Here is a 15,070-nt window from a genome sequence, read left to right on the forward strand (position 1 = left end):
GCGAAAATAGGTGACATAACGATATGCACACTATAAATAGCGCAAGTAGATTGATCATTTAATATATAAAATATATACAATTCACTTTGCATGCGCAATTTGCATTCCTGGGTTTACCACGTGACGATGATGATCAATCTACTTGCGTTATTTATAGTTAACTGGTAGTTACCTGGTAGACATACCTAGTAAAATTTTATTACCGAATATACTGAAAAAATGAAAACTTTTTAAAGTAATGTAATATACCAGCCGTGATATTTTAATCAATATAAATTAATAATTGTAAAAAATACGGCATTTTAGAACTTTTCTTTTTTCGTCAATCTGGTTGACGGTCCCTTTAATGGCTGCAAAGAGTACCATGCACATAATTATGTAAGTTACTAACACACAAAGAAGCGTTATTCTTTTGCAAACACAAGGGAAATGTCAGCTCATAACAGATTGAAAATTTATTTATCGCAGTTGATTAGTGTGGATTGTGGATTTGTTAATAAGACTTTAAAATGATGCATTAAAAGTTTTAATAATGGACATAAGCGTTTACAGCTAATTTTGAATATTTTGATTGTTGAAATTGTACTTACGTGTTTTGTTAAGCAATGGCGTTACTTATTCTTTCAAGCACCATTTCACGTGTGTTCATGTGTGTGTACTATTTGCATGTTACCGCGACAAAACTGTTTAAATAATTCTTAATTGAACGACGCTTTTTAAACCAAGTGCCCATGTGGGCGTAAAATGCGAATGATTAATATTGCAATATTGGTCTGAAATTAGACCGCGAAACACGAGATTCTGATAATATCGGCGATATTTGAATAATAAAATATCGTGTATCGCTTCGTGTGTCGCGCAAAATACCGTGTGTCTCTTCGTGTTTCGTTTGTCGCCCTTTGAACGCGAGACACGATATTTTGCGCGATACTCAAAGCGACACACGATATTTTGCGCGATACACGAAGCGACACACGATATTAACCACGATATATCGCATTTTGGGCTACCTACACGTGGGCAATATTTCGTTGTACATTCTCGCGCGTCGCTTCGGGCATCGCGCAAAATATCGTGTTTCGCTTCGTGTGTCGCGCAAAATATCGTGTACCACTTCATGTGTCGTGTGTCGCCCTTGATGAACGAAGGGCGAGATTAAAGATGGCACTATCCGGATTCCGTAACAAACAGCCATGAGGCGGGCTATACATTTTTTTTATCTATTTGGTTAATGCCTACAGGCGACACAGTTTATGAGGCATACGCACATGTCAGAGAATATCCCCATTGCTATAGCCCCGAATAGCACACCGCTCATCAGGATCATGTTCGCGTTGGCCCGCGCAATCTCCTGGCCGCAAACTAGGTCAGCCTAAGAAGGACGAAAAATAAAACCAAATGAAACATATTGTGGAATGATTGTATTCATGCGTATGTCCGTTTCATAAGAAAGTTCAAATAGACTTAGCGCTTCAGAAGCAAAAAATAGATTGAAATACGTTTCAAACCCCAAGCTGATTTACCAAGGGCCAATATAGAAAATGTCTGTCGTAAGAAGCTATTACTCAAAAGCAAACATACTTTTGCGTCAAATTTCATTCAGTAGATGATTATAGATTAACGGTAGCTAAAAAAGCATCTAACAAAAAAATCATTCACATTACAGAGACTGCTGTGCTGAGGGGATAACATTTTCTGCAATAAAGTTGAAATACATACTTAATGTTGAAACATCGCTTATATTATCACAAAATGATTAATGATTTAATATTTTCTTGCATGATGGCAACAAGTGTTAGCTAGACTTATTTTTATTATTAAGTTTTTCTTAATAAATACAGTAAAAAAGTACAAATAAAAGCGCTTTAAATGAACTATGCCAGCTGTTTGCTCACCTTCGTTATGAACGTTGATTCAAAAGTTGTTGCGTCGTACACCCACGAATCGCAGTCAAACTTGCTTACGTTTGTTGCCCCATATATCAAGTTGTGAGAAGTGTTTTCATTGGCTGAATACATTTGGCACTCGCTGTAGACCAATAAACCACCATCGTCTGTTTCACTGGGAATTGATTGGTTGATCAGAGCATCGTGCCAGGGACCTTGAACCGTGTACGTGTCGTTTTCGAGACTATGTATTGCACATCTGAAACATGTAAGATAGTTCTAATAAATACTGTACGCGCTTCTATAGTAACTTCTGCACAGATCGAGGCATTTTCTAACATTTTGTCATATTCCGAAAATAAAATAAAAGTAAATCCGGGTGAGCGAAATAACCATTTTGACGTAGAAAATACCGAAAAGCTCTGTTTGGAGACACGCTTTTGTCGTTTCTAGACCATAAAGTTAAGTCTCATATTTGTATGTTTGCATCTTATGTGGGCTTTTGATGATAGCCAGATTTGCGTTCCTGAAAGGTTTCAAGAGTTTCATTATTGAAACACTGATCAATCATATATTTATTTATTCAATTCATGAACACCAATAATTGGACAGCAGATCATTTGATTAAAAGCTGATTTAATAATACTTTCCCATATAAAAGTTATATTAAAGTAGCTAACGAGTTAAAGGGTGTGTTTGTTTGCTTGCGGGTACGTCTGCGCGTGCGCGTGTGTAAACTTTTTATTTCCAGTGAGTAAATCTATCATATTAAGAATGCGAATTAATAAATAACTGCTTGTATAATTAAGTCAATATACATATACCGGGTTTGAATTAAATCAAATGCAATTTAAGTGTTGTTACGAACGTGAGACAACGAAAGATAGCTGACCCACTTTTAATTGATGCAATGCCCAGCTACAATCACGTAAATTCGTGGTTATTAGGAATGAAAAAAGGCCTTGGCAAACAGTGTAGACCCGGATTAGAAGCCACATGATACGGCGTCTCATCAGGGTCTGCGCTGTTTGCGTAAAGGAATTTCTGTAAGAAATATTCTAAACAAAGAAATAAGTATAATAGACATCCCTTATTTTAGAAATAAATTGATCCAATTTAGAAGGATGGGAGAGTCAACTAGGCATAAATGGGTTAACAATTAATTACTGAACAGTTTTCACTTCTGATATCCTCGCATAACGCATTAAACGCATACTACAATACATTTTGCATGGGTCTACACTGTTTGCCAAGGCCTATCCTCGCATAACGCATTAAACGCATACTACAATACATTTTGCATGGGTCTACACTGTTTGCCAAGGCCTATCCTCGCATAACGCATTAAACGCATACTACAATACATTTTGCATGGGTCTACACTGTTTGCCAAGGCCTTTTTTTCTAGACGCTCGGCATAAATGGGTTAAGTATTGTCTAGCTCTACATTTTGGACTTGGATGCGGGTAAAAAGTAGTCAGTTTTGATCATTCCCAAGGATGCTGGTCAATACATTCCTTATAACCACGAATGGACGTGATTGTAGCTGGTCATTGCATCCATTAAAAGTTGGTCAGCTCTCTTTCGTTTTCTTATAATCGTAACAACACTTAAATTGCATTTGATTTAATTCAAACCCGGTATATGTTTCTTGCCTTTATTATACAAGCAATTATTTATTAATTCGCATTCTTAATATGATAGATTAGGAATCTTTTGTGAAGGTAATTATTTAAGGAATAAAAGCTGTTACATGTGAAATACAACTTATTAACATTTTGGTCATCAAAGAACTACTTGCTTATTTTGTGGGTAAACTAACGATGTGGAGGTCTGATGCAAACTTTTTGAAACATTTTATGCAAGATATACAATACCAAAGTAGTTTATTTTGACATTCGAAAATTGCGTCTAGTCTAATTTGATCGGACTTTGTTTTTAAGTTTAAATGAGAACTTTTACTTGCTTTCAGTACGTTGCACCCAAGTTCGCTACAGTTTGTGCATCATCAAGGAGAACCTTGTTAAAATTTATTATTCTTAGAATGTACTATAACTGAAAGTTTATTTGGGACGCAAGCGAATATGATCATCAGCAACAACAGTAAGTTTAAAAACCACTCCACCTACCTGTGTCTCGGAATTGCCAGCGTGAAAACAGACGACAAGTTCTGCATGGCGGTAAAAATAGTCGGAATGCATACAATAAAATACAGGATCTTCTGGTACTTTCCGAAATCTCCAAGATGTATAATCAAATCATCGAACTTCATCTTAGCTATAGCTTTTTGAATAAAAAATCACTTAAATTATTTTATTCTCGCGAAGGTTGTAGTTCTTTTCGCACATGTGAGGTCCTTTTACTTTCTTACGTAAGGCTCAAGACCTTTTCGAATTATGGTGATCGCGCGTTAAAATCTAAATCGTATTCTTTGCACTGGAGCAAATAAGCTCCCATAGCAAAGATACGATCTGCGTCTACGGAAGGACATCAGTGTATGAATATGTTAATTATAGCCATGTACTTTAAATTAATTTGCTTCACTCCGGTGTTCAGTTTCAATTACTTTGTTAAGTGCCGTACCTGCAGGTTTAACAAATCAAAGCGCTGACTGCGCAACAGTTGATTGCTATTGAATACAATTGGATGCACATAATAAAACAAGGGCTGTTTGTAAAACATTGCATGCTCCCCTATATGGGCTATAAGTTGTAGTAGCAGCCATTATGTGAATACGTTTTTTGTCACTGTGATCAACGGTGGTGGTGGTGATGGTGGTGGTGGTGGTGGTGGTGGTGGTGGTTGTGGTGGTGGTGGTGGTGGTGGTGGTGGTGGTGGTGGTTTTTATTTCCAGTAACTGTGACCTTCACCTGTGACCTTGACCTTTGACCTAGTGACCTCAAAATCAATAGGGGTCATCTGCCAGTCATGATCAATGTACCTATGAAGTTTCATGATCCTAGGCCCAAGCGTTCTTGAGTTATCGTCTGACAACCACCTGGTGGACGGACCGACCGACCGACAGACAGACAGACCGACAGATCGACATGAGCAAAGCAATATAACCCCTCTTCTTCGAAGGGGGCATAATTAAAAATTCTTAGTTATCGCAAGTTGACATAAAACACAACACATTCGATTGTGTGAAAACGCAAATAAAAGCAATGTGCGTGCTTTTATCAGCAAGAGATAACATAGTCAAAATATCACCAACGGGTCCTTTTTGGTATGATTCGTTTGAAGTAAAATAACTATTCTGACAAACTTTTTACATAAGAAATATTTTCAAACAATTAAATAAATACATCGTCGTCTTATCAGATCACTGGAGTGGTATGCATATACTATGTATTAAATCGTTTATGGCAACAATAAGCATGTGAACTCTTGACACAATGTTTTATTTTCGAGCAATGCTTAGACAATCATCACTCTTGAAAGATTTGTTGTTGTTAACGGACATGGCAAGTCAGAGAAGAAGATGACGCGAATATTGTCATACATGTACCTAGAACACTGAAGAAGGACATGAACGACACACTCGATTTTACGACATGTACATTGAGGAGAAACTTTAAGGAATCTTTTGTGAAGGTAATTATTTAAGGAAATACACATATGGGAAACTCTCGTCAGCAAGATGCATTTATATCTGGTGCCTACGCTGAATAATATAGCTGTGTGAATTGAAAGGGGCGGTCAACCAGATTTCTATACATCACGAAAAAAAGAAAAGTTCTAAAATACCGTATTTGTTTACAATTATTAGTTTATATTGATTAAAATATCACGACTGTTATATTACATTACTTGAAAAATGTTGTTAAGTTTTCATATTTTCAGTATATTTGGTAATACAATTTTACTGTGTATGTCTACCAGGTAATTTGGAGAGTTCTGTTGTTGTCTTTTTATTTTGTTAAAGTACGAGGATTGCTGATATAAAGTATAAAATACAACGCTCATTGTATGAGCATGGATTGCCGAGTGGTCTAAATGGGAGACTTTTTACTCTTTTTACTCCAGGACTCCAGGGGTCAGGGGTTTGAGCCCTGTTCAGGGTTACTTTGTTTCTTTTTTTTCATTGTATTTTTTATTTTTTTTACTGGAGATTTTTAGATCCAAAGTTTAAATTTATCAATATAAAGTATTTAATAACGGTATTTTAGAACTTTTCTCTTTTCGTCAATCTGTTTGCCTGCCCCTTTAAGGTTTAAGCAAACAGGCTTGACATGATTCGAGAGACGGAGATTGTTTAATGGGGATGCCATCGATCCCTGCCGGACACCTGCATGACCAAATTGAAGAAGATCTCAGATAAAGAGCCCCTTTGTCGATTCAATATAATGCCAAACAAACTTAGAAGTGCCTCTTCAATGCTGATTGAGATTTTTTTTAAATAATACCACTTGTTGCAAAACCATACCGAAGGCTTAGAATGATGCCAAAGACAGCTCTGACATCTTTGATTCAAAGATCTTTGATCTTTGACATCAAAGTTTATTTGGGGCGCAAACGAATATGATCATCAGCAACAAATGTACAGTAAGTTTAAAAACCACTCCACCTACCTGTGCCTTGGAATTGCCAGTGTGAAAACAGACGACAAGTTCTGCATGGAGGTAAAGATGGTTGGAATGCATACAATAAAATACAGGATCTTCTGGTACTTTCCGAAATCTCCAAGATGTATAATCAAATCATCAAACTTTATCTTAGCTATAGCTTTTTGAATAAAAAGTTAATTAAATAAATTTATTCTCACACATGCTGTACTTCTTTCAACAAATGTGAGGTAATTTTAGTTTTTCTATGCAGCTTAATTTACTTAACTGTGCAGACGTAAGGCTCGTGATCTATTCGAATTAAGGTGACCGCGTGTTAAAATCTGAATCGTAATCTTTGCCCTGGAACAAAGAAGCCCCCATAGCAAAGATACGACCTGCCTCTACGGAAGGACATCAATGTATGAATATGTTAATTAAAGCCATGTACTTTTAATTAATTTTAGTGCCTGTACCCGCAGGATTAACAAATCAAAGCGCTGACTGAACAACAGTTGATTGCTATTGCATATCATTGGATACACCTCATTGTTATAAAATTAAGTTAGTTATTCGCAAGTTTACATAAAACATAACACATTCGATTGTGTGAAAACGCTAATAAAAACAATGTGCGTGCATTGTTCAGCAAGAGAATAATGTGTCCAAATATCACCAACTGGTCATTTTTTTGTATGATTCGTATAAAGTAAAGACACTATTGTGACAAACTTTTTACATCCAAAAATATTTTGATTCAACAGAAAAATACAACGCCGTCTAATCGGATCACTGGAGTGGTATGCATATACTATGTATTAAATCGTTTATGGCAGCAATAAGCATGTGAACTCTTGAAATAATTTTTTAATTTTGAGCAATGCTTAGACGATCATCACCCTTGAAAAATTTGTTGTTGTCAACGGACATGGCAAGTCAGAGAAGAAGATGACGCGAATAGTGTCATACATGTTTATAGAAAACTGAAAAAAGAGATGAACGATACGCTCGATTTTACCACATGTACAGTGAGGAGAGGCTTTTATGAATCTTTTGTGAACGTAATTATATAAGGAAATACACACTTGGACAACTCTGGCCAGCAAGATGAATTTATATCTGGTGCCTACGTTGTATACTGTAGCTGTGTGAATTTTATGTTTAAGCAAACAATCTTTAAAGGATTCGAGGGGCGGAGATTGTTTAATGGAGATGTAATCGATCCCTGTGGGACACCTGAATGACCAAGTTTAAGATGATCTCCGATAAACAGCCCGTTGTTCGATTCAATATAATGACAAACAAACTAAAAAGTGCTTCTTCAATGCTGATCGAGATTTGTTTTTAACCCTTGTTGCGAAACTATATCGAAGGCTTAGAATGATGCAAAAGATGGCGCTGACATCTTTGATCCTTGCCTTCAAATATAGCTGCTGCGATATCGTGTTAAAAAGTAAGGTGATTGATAGTAGAGACGCCATTGAAAACAAATCTGATTGACAGGAAAAGATCATTTTTCTGGGCAATTAAGAAGTGAGATTGGTGGATGGTGTGAAGGTTGGGAAAGGTAAAACAAACACTGTGGAAGAAAGGATTGAAATTCGCGTCTTTCCTCTTGGTTGTATAGTACGATGAAGCTAAGAGTTCGGTGAGAAAACAGACAGTCGGTTGCAAATTAATATTTTATTGAAAGGATCAGGCCCGGGTGATTTTGCTTGTTGCCAACATATATCGCATTCTTATCATCCTGTGAAGATTAGAAAGAGACGAGCCTGTAACTGGATAGTGTGAAGGCATAAAATGTCATCTTTACGACCATTTTAATCGTGTATTACTAAACGATACTTATCATTGTTCGATGTTAAAACTTGGTCGTTGGTGGTAAGTTGGAAGGTAAGCACAGGTTTTGTTGTTGAGTAAAGCATTAGCTTACTCGAACCATGATCTATTTGTGTGAAAGCGAAGGCATTGAAACTTATCACATTTACTAGTTGTGAATTATATTCTTATTTCTTTTGTTATTAATTTTCCATAGGAACAGTGTTGCGAGCATGTTTTGATTGTGACCAAAGCGTGTAAGGTATTTATTTATTTTTGATAGTCTGTGCAATATATGTCGTTGTTTTATTAACTTTCTAATATTTTTGTTCATCCACGAGACGTTTTTCTGGCGTATCGTCCCATTTTTATTCCGAATACTTTGCATCGCGGCTAATACTATTGCTTGAGTTATTTTTCTGTAATTTTATCAAGGTCATCAAGGTCTGGAATTGCGTACCAATTTGTTTGCGGAAGTATTTTCCTGTATACATTAATAGTTAATTGATCATAAAGCAATAATGACCTTTTTTAAGACGATTATTTAGGGTTTGAGAATCTCAACACGCACACTGCTGGAAAAATTAAAAAACAACGTGTCAATGCTAGGAATGAAAGGATGAGCTACAAAGCTAGTAAACAAATGCCCTTTTGTCTTTGATAAAAAATCCTATGTCGATGAACATCTGGATGGTTGTATCTCTTTAATGGTAAGGGTAATATGACAAATATATTTGACATTTTTTTGTGAAAAGGGATTGTCATTAAACAATGACATTGAATGATGACATTAAAACCACCTGTGTGCCGACTTGCATTCAGAAAAAAGAAAACAATCTGCATTGACTCATCTAGCATAATAACATTTATTGATAATTCAAAAGTTTGGATTAAAAATACTTGGTACTGTATCCCGCTTGACGAATTGTACAAACGTATAGGGTAATGAATGCCACTATTTATTCGAATGTATCCTTTTAGAAAAAGATAGATAAGGCTCAATAAACCATATTTGAAGAAACAACTAACCTTATATAAATAAAAATGTCTGAATTCAAGCAATACAATCAAACCATACATATCATACCTCACATAACCATGCATTTTCTGGTACAATATTTCTGTCCAGTCTTATTAAAAACATAACTTTGATCGAATTTATCCCATTTTCAACGCGACATTGACGGTATAACACCTTATGGAATATACTAGCCTGTATTCCACCTTGTGGGATATACCTGTCGCGTGCACGGACTACTTTTTACTTTACCACTGAATGATTTTTTCATAAGAGACAAAGTCGAGTAAACTTAAGCTTCAAAATTATACGACCTTCAACCTTTCAATCTAGTCATATGACATTATTTTTCGCCATCCGTATAATGAATCAGCTGATTAATGGCGTCATAAAATGACATACTTATTGCGTCATTTTCCCCATTTTTTTGACGATTTATTATAAACGGGACTTATTTCACATGTTTTCTACGTGTACTGTATATTGACATATCTGAATTGTCAATTGAGCACATTTTCCTTATTTCGTACAATGTGCATTGTTTATAATCTATGCATATACTTTTGACATTTAACTTAAAAATTAGGAATGTACAACAAGCCATACACATATCGCACAATTCATAAATAATCTGCAATGTTTGCCTTCCTATTTAATTCACGTTAGGCATAGAGCTGTGTAAAGTATAAGGTGGTAAAAATAGCACCACACTGGAATTGGGAACGTCCCATTTTGTACACGGGTATTATCCACTCATTTATCTGTTGTGCACTGAAATGTTTTCCATTCTTTGTGTATTTATATATTAAATTATGTTCTTGTACAATAAGGGCATTTACCATAGATAAATAAAACATTGTGCAAGTTTAAACATAATTATGTTTGTATGCAGAAATCTGCAAATGCAACCGAGTTTATCAACGGCTATTATTTGATACACTGCTCCGGTTCATTTGAACAGCAGTAATGTAGAGTACATGACGTAGCGTGTGACGAACAAGAAAGTTTATTGAGTTCATAAACTCATTTGAATGTAGTGATAGGATGGCATAAGGGTCTTTATTTAACTATGCTAAAATAATTATTAAAGACCCTAGATGCAAAATCGTCAATTATTGAGTTAAATGGATTATTAGATGGATTTTAAAGGATAATTAAAGGTAAGATACTAGTTCTAACGTGTTTTGGTTTTTGTTTGTACTTTTGTCGTTCCCTGTTCTCGGGGAAATGATTTAAACATGGGCGCCATTGATGCATCGGATCACACACGGCATACCCATAACATTATATAAAAAACACAGTCTGCGCGTCCTTAAATTCGTCGTCCAAAGTCGGAAAACGTATTGCCTTGTATATTAAGTCAAATAAAGTGTCAGTCGCTGCAATTGTCTGTTTACTCGTCAAAATTGTCAAGGTCGTCGATAGCTAAAGAAACTTCAGCGTACAGTTTATATAGTATTGACAGACCTGTACAAAGTCGCGCCAGTCAAAAATCATAAAAAGCGACATTTAAAGTTATGGCAGCCAGAACTAGGTCGTCGATGGTGTACATGTATGTTGACATCGACATCATTTTGTCAGGAGCAATCGCCGCCATATTGGATTTTGATCATTTTCTTTCAAAAATAAAATGCATTATAGTAAAGTAAAATCTTCTTTTCGCGGTCGTAATGTGTTACAATCCGCACACTGCGTAATATTAAATCGAGGCATATGGTGATATTTTTACTTGTTTTTCAGTTTGTGTGTGAATTTTTTAAAGACTATTTTGCGTATTAGAACAAATACATGTATATCACTACTCATGGTAACATTTGTTAGATTTTAAGCGCTTTTAAGACTGTATTAATATTATTGTTAAGGTTATTAGATCTATTAATGTTAAATGTCACGTTGAAAAAAATCAAATGGGATAAATAGAATACTAGGATTAGCGTTGAATACAGAAAAGTTTATGTTGCTCGGCTCGAACACAGAAAGCGCTCGCCAAGGTTCGCGCTCCCAGCGTTCTAGGCCTCGCAACATAAACATCTCTGTATTCAACGCTAACCTAGTATTCTCTATATCTATCTAAAGTCTCTACAGTTCTGACTTAATATCATTTAAAGCTGAGTGCGCTTATGTTAAAAATCAAACTGTCTAAGAGTATCTCATTATTTAATCAAATAGCGGCTATGCACGTTGTATCTTTTTATTGAGGTTATTTTAAAACACAACTTTTTTTAAACAAAATTATATTAACAGTTAATTATCAAGCAAGCTCGTTAAATACAAGCTAATGTATTATTGAATAATTTAATTTAATAGTTTTTGAACTTATTCAAATAAGTATTTGAAAAGATACTATGTAATTTTCAACACATATTACTTATCTTAACCGTGTATTTGCGTAAATATGTTACTAGCACACGTGTTAGGCATAATAAGCCAAGTCGGTTGGGATATATAAAACGAGCAAAAATAAATGATTGCCCCTGTCTGTCCGTCGGTGAAAATTTACGTGGATTGTACCGATGCGTTAAGCACCAACACGTTTGCAACCTTGACCTGATCAACCCGTATCACCCATCCTTAAACTAAATGGGTCAAACAATGATTCAAAGAAGCTATTACTTGGTTAACCCATTTATGCCTAGTGGACTCTCCTATCCTTATAAATTGGATCAATTTATTTCCAAAATAAGGGATGTCTAGTATACTTATTTCTATATAAATAATATTTCTTACAGAAATTGCTTTAAGCAAACAGCGAAGACCCTGATGAGACGCCGCATCATGCGGCGTCTCATCTGGGTCTACGCTGCTTGCCAAGGCCTTTTTTCTAGACGCTAGGCATAAATGGGTTAAACTAATTTGGTCACATAATCATTCAAAGAAGCGATTACTTGGTGCAGTCGATTTTACCATTCGTGAAGCACCAACGCCCCATGCTGCATATCTTTTTATATATATACTCAGTTAAATGCTTTATATGACTATTTCATATCATCGCATATCACTTTGCTCTTTGCTTACCATCCATTGGACATATACGGTAATTGGCATGGCATTTGCTCGATTTCATGACAACATCTTATGTACTATTCAGGTCTTTTGCAAAACGAGTTACAGCCCAACGGATGAATAATGGTTAGCTAAACAATCTACAAAGGGTACACGTATAGAATCAATGGTATATTAAGTTTTATGATAATTTCTCTTGCGCTTTTTAGCCTTAACGTCTTCTTACATTTTCAAACACAGTGACCTGACGATTGACCTATGGTGATACACCGTTTGAGGACTAATATCTTAAAATGTTTACTCGCGTCTCTTAAAAATGCGCAATGCACATTTGTATATCAGCATCGGATAACATTTTAAATTCCTATTACATTTAATGTTGCATGAAATATTTTGTACATGACAATGACAGCTAATCTTATTTATGAAGTCGGCGCTTTCTTGCTTGGTCTTCCGAATTTCTCCGCGTCCCTCACTGATTCCGGAAGGACAGCTCCTTTCGTTTCCGGAAGAAGCAAACTAAGAAGACCGGCAGCTAAGGAGAGACCTCCAAATATGATAAGCGGAAGAGCCTTCCCGAAATTTCCAGGAATAACTTTGCCCTGGAATCATTATCGTTCCGGAATGACCACATTTATGACTTTTATTTTTACGTTATTAGAAAAATGAATTTATTTATTTTTTTGTAATAATTTTTAAGATATATTTTTGTCATCGTTATCTGATATGTATGATTACTTAACAAAATAAACGACGAACAGACGGTCGTTTTTTTAAACGAATAGAGTAATCAACTTTTCACAATCATCTTAAATATAATGCGAAACAATTGGTACGAGTCAATGATCGTAGCCGCATACGTCGATCTCAATAACGTACGCACCTTGCAATTAGCAAGTCGAATGCTTCGCCGAGTAAATAATCCTACTTATTGCAACAATATAGACGTTTTGATATTTGTATATGTCTACAGAATAATCAACCCACCAGCTCCATTGTATATGGGGACAGGATGGTCCCCACGATGCCGACCATGGAGCTCGAACCCATGCCAGAGTTGCGCACCAGAGTCGGGAACAGTTCCGCCGACCAGAAGTAGATGATCGCGAATGAAGCCGAGATGCCAAACTTGCCTACATTTGCAAGAACCACAGTGATCCACGCGTGTTCTATAAAAGATTCACTTCTCATTAAATATTAACTCTGTCCAGCGAAGACTCTTCAAAATACATCAAGTATAAACGATCTCATTCTGAAATGTGTTGACCACATTTCAAGACTTTTTTGTCTTATTGGATCTGTATTAATTGAATGGAGAAGGGTTTAAACTTCGTTCCTGTCGATAAGGTAAAATCAAATACATACTTATAGAATTCCGATTATTCTTTGTTCAAACTATTTCAAGGCAACTGAAGGAAACTACATCAAATTACAATACAAAGTAGAAATTAGTCTAATAATTTGCACACAATAATTAGTGTAACAGATTGAATATTAAGATAAATTATAATACAATGATTATGTAGATAGTGTTAAGATAACGCATGATGTACGGACAGACAGACGTATTAAAATTTATTTTTAGGTTTTGTCCCTTTATTACTAGAAGTTGAATACCATAATATACCTTTGCATATACAAAAACGACAATACAATATTTACCAGGCGGAGCATAGAGGGTAGAAAATATCGTGGACAGACATGAGGCCCCTCCGAGAATCATTGTGCTGGCGTGCAGCCACCTGCATCCAACCCTGTTGAGTAGCAGGAGACACATGATGTAGGCGCCTAACTCCATAGTGCTGTTGATGGCGAAGTTCACGTAGATGTCCCCGCTAAGATCGCCAACGTTGAGGGTGAGACCGTAATATACCATATTGACGACAATCCTGAAGTCAATTATGTCCCGTTTTCTTAAGTACCAAAGTCACATAAAACTCATGTAATATATGTCGTAACTACATACTCTGATCAAGAAGAATTGCGTGTTTGCACGAGCGATCGTGGGTGCCAAATCTTGTCATGCGTGCATATTTATTTATAAACTACCATTTATTCGAATCAGTAACTGGCATATTTAGCTGAAAAGTGTCTTAATAGTTTCTTGTTACATATCGAATCTAAAAAAATGTGTACATGTACATTTAAAAAGGTCATGTGCACATGGTATTTTACTTCTGTTGGTCTGAACTGATGACATATATTTCAAAGGCATGTATTGCCCATGCGAAGCATAAAGTGCTGCTTGGAGTTTGAGTAAATCCGAAGCGCAAACCTTTTACCTCGCAGAACTTCAACCGATTCTATATCTACTATTTGTTCTACATTTTTCCGCCAACGTGTCTTATTTCATTCCTTTTGTGCCCTATTTTTGCAATTATACATCCTTTTACTGGAGATTTTATCTTTGCAAGTTAAATCAGGATAACTAGTATAGTATAACTATCCTTTGGCCCCTTACCAGTTGAAGTAAATAATCAGCGTCCTTAAAAGTAATCGAGGGACCGTGAACATCTTCAGCACGCTTTGTGAGGTTTTAGTGACGTCATCGATGTCGTAGTCTATGAGATAATCGGGTAAGGTGACGCCATTGACCTTGGCACACTTTTGTAGAATTTGATTGGCTTCCTGGTAACGTCCTTTAGACATCAACCATCGAGGAGACTCTGGTACCAGCCTACACAAAAGAATGGTGCTTTATTTTAGTTGAGTATGTCATTTTGGAGACACAAAGACGTCTGCTTAAGACCATTTTCGTCGTGACGACATCATTATCATAATCATCACCACCACTTTCATAA

At 36.0% G+C, this 15,070-nt stretch overlaps 1 protein-coding gene across 1 annotated transcript in view; it reads right to left on the reverse strand.

Annotated features, from left to right (window-relative positions):
• The window catches only part of LOC127852541 (uncharacterized), a 62,109-nt gene that overhangs the window by 41,858 nt on the left and 5,181 nt on the right, over positions 1-15,070 (reverse strand). Inside the window, exons 6-12 of the mRNA XM_052386496.1 lie at positions 14,731-14,946; positions 13,932-14,158; positions 13,257-13,438; positions 12,695-12,871; positions 4,016-4,179; positions 1,896-2,145; positions 1,269-1,372 (exon numbers count right to left, since the gene is read on the reverse strand). Of these exons, the coding sequence (XP_052242456.1) occupies positions 1,269-1,372; positions 1,896-2,145; positions 4,016-4,179; positions 12,695-12,871; positions 13,257-13,438; positions 13,932-14,158; positions 14,731-14,946 (1,320 nt within the window). The remainder of the gene's footprint in view (positions 1-1,268; positions 1,373-1,895; positions 2,146-4,015; positions 4,180-12,694; positions 12,872-13,256; positions 13,439-13,931; positions 14,159-14,730; positions 14,947-15,070) is intronic.

Source organism: Dreissena polymorpha, chromosome 12 (genome assembly GCF_020536995.1).
Source record: "Dreissena polymorpha isolate Duluth1 chromosome 12, UMN_Dpol_1.0, whole genome shotgun sequence".
NCBI classification, from domain to species: Eukaryota; Metazoa; Mollusca; class Bivalvia; order Myida; family Dreissenidae; genus Dreissena; species Dreissena polymorpha.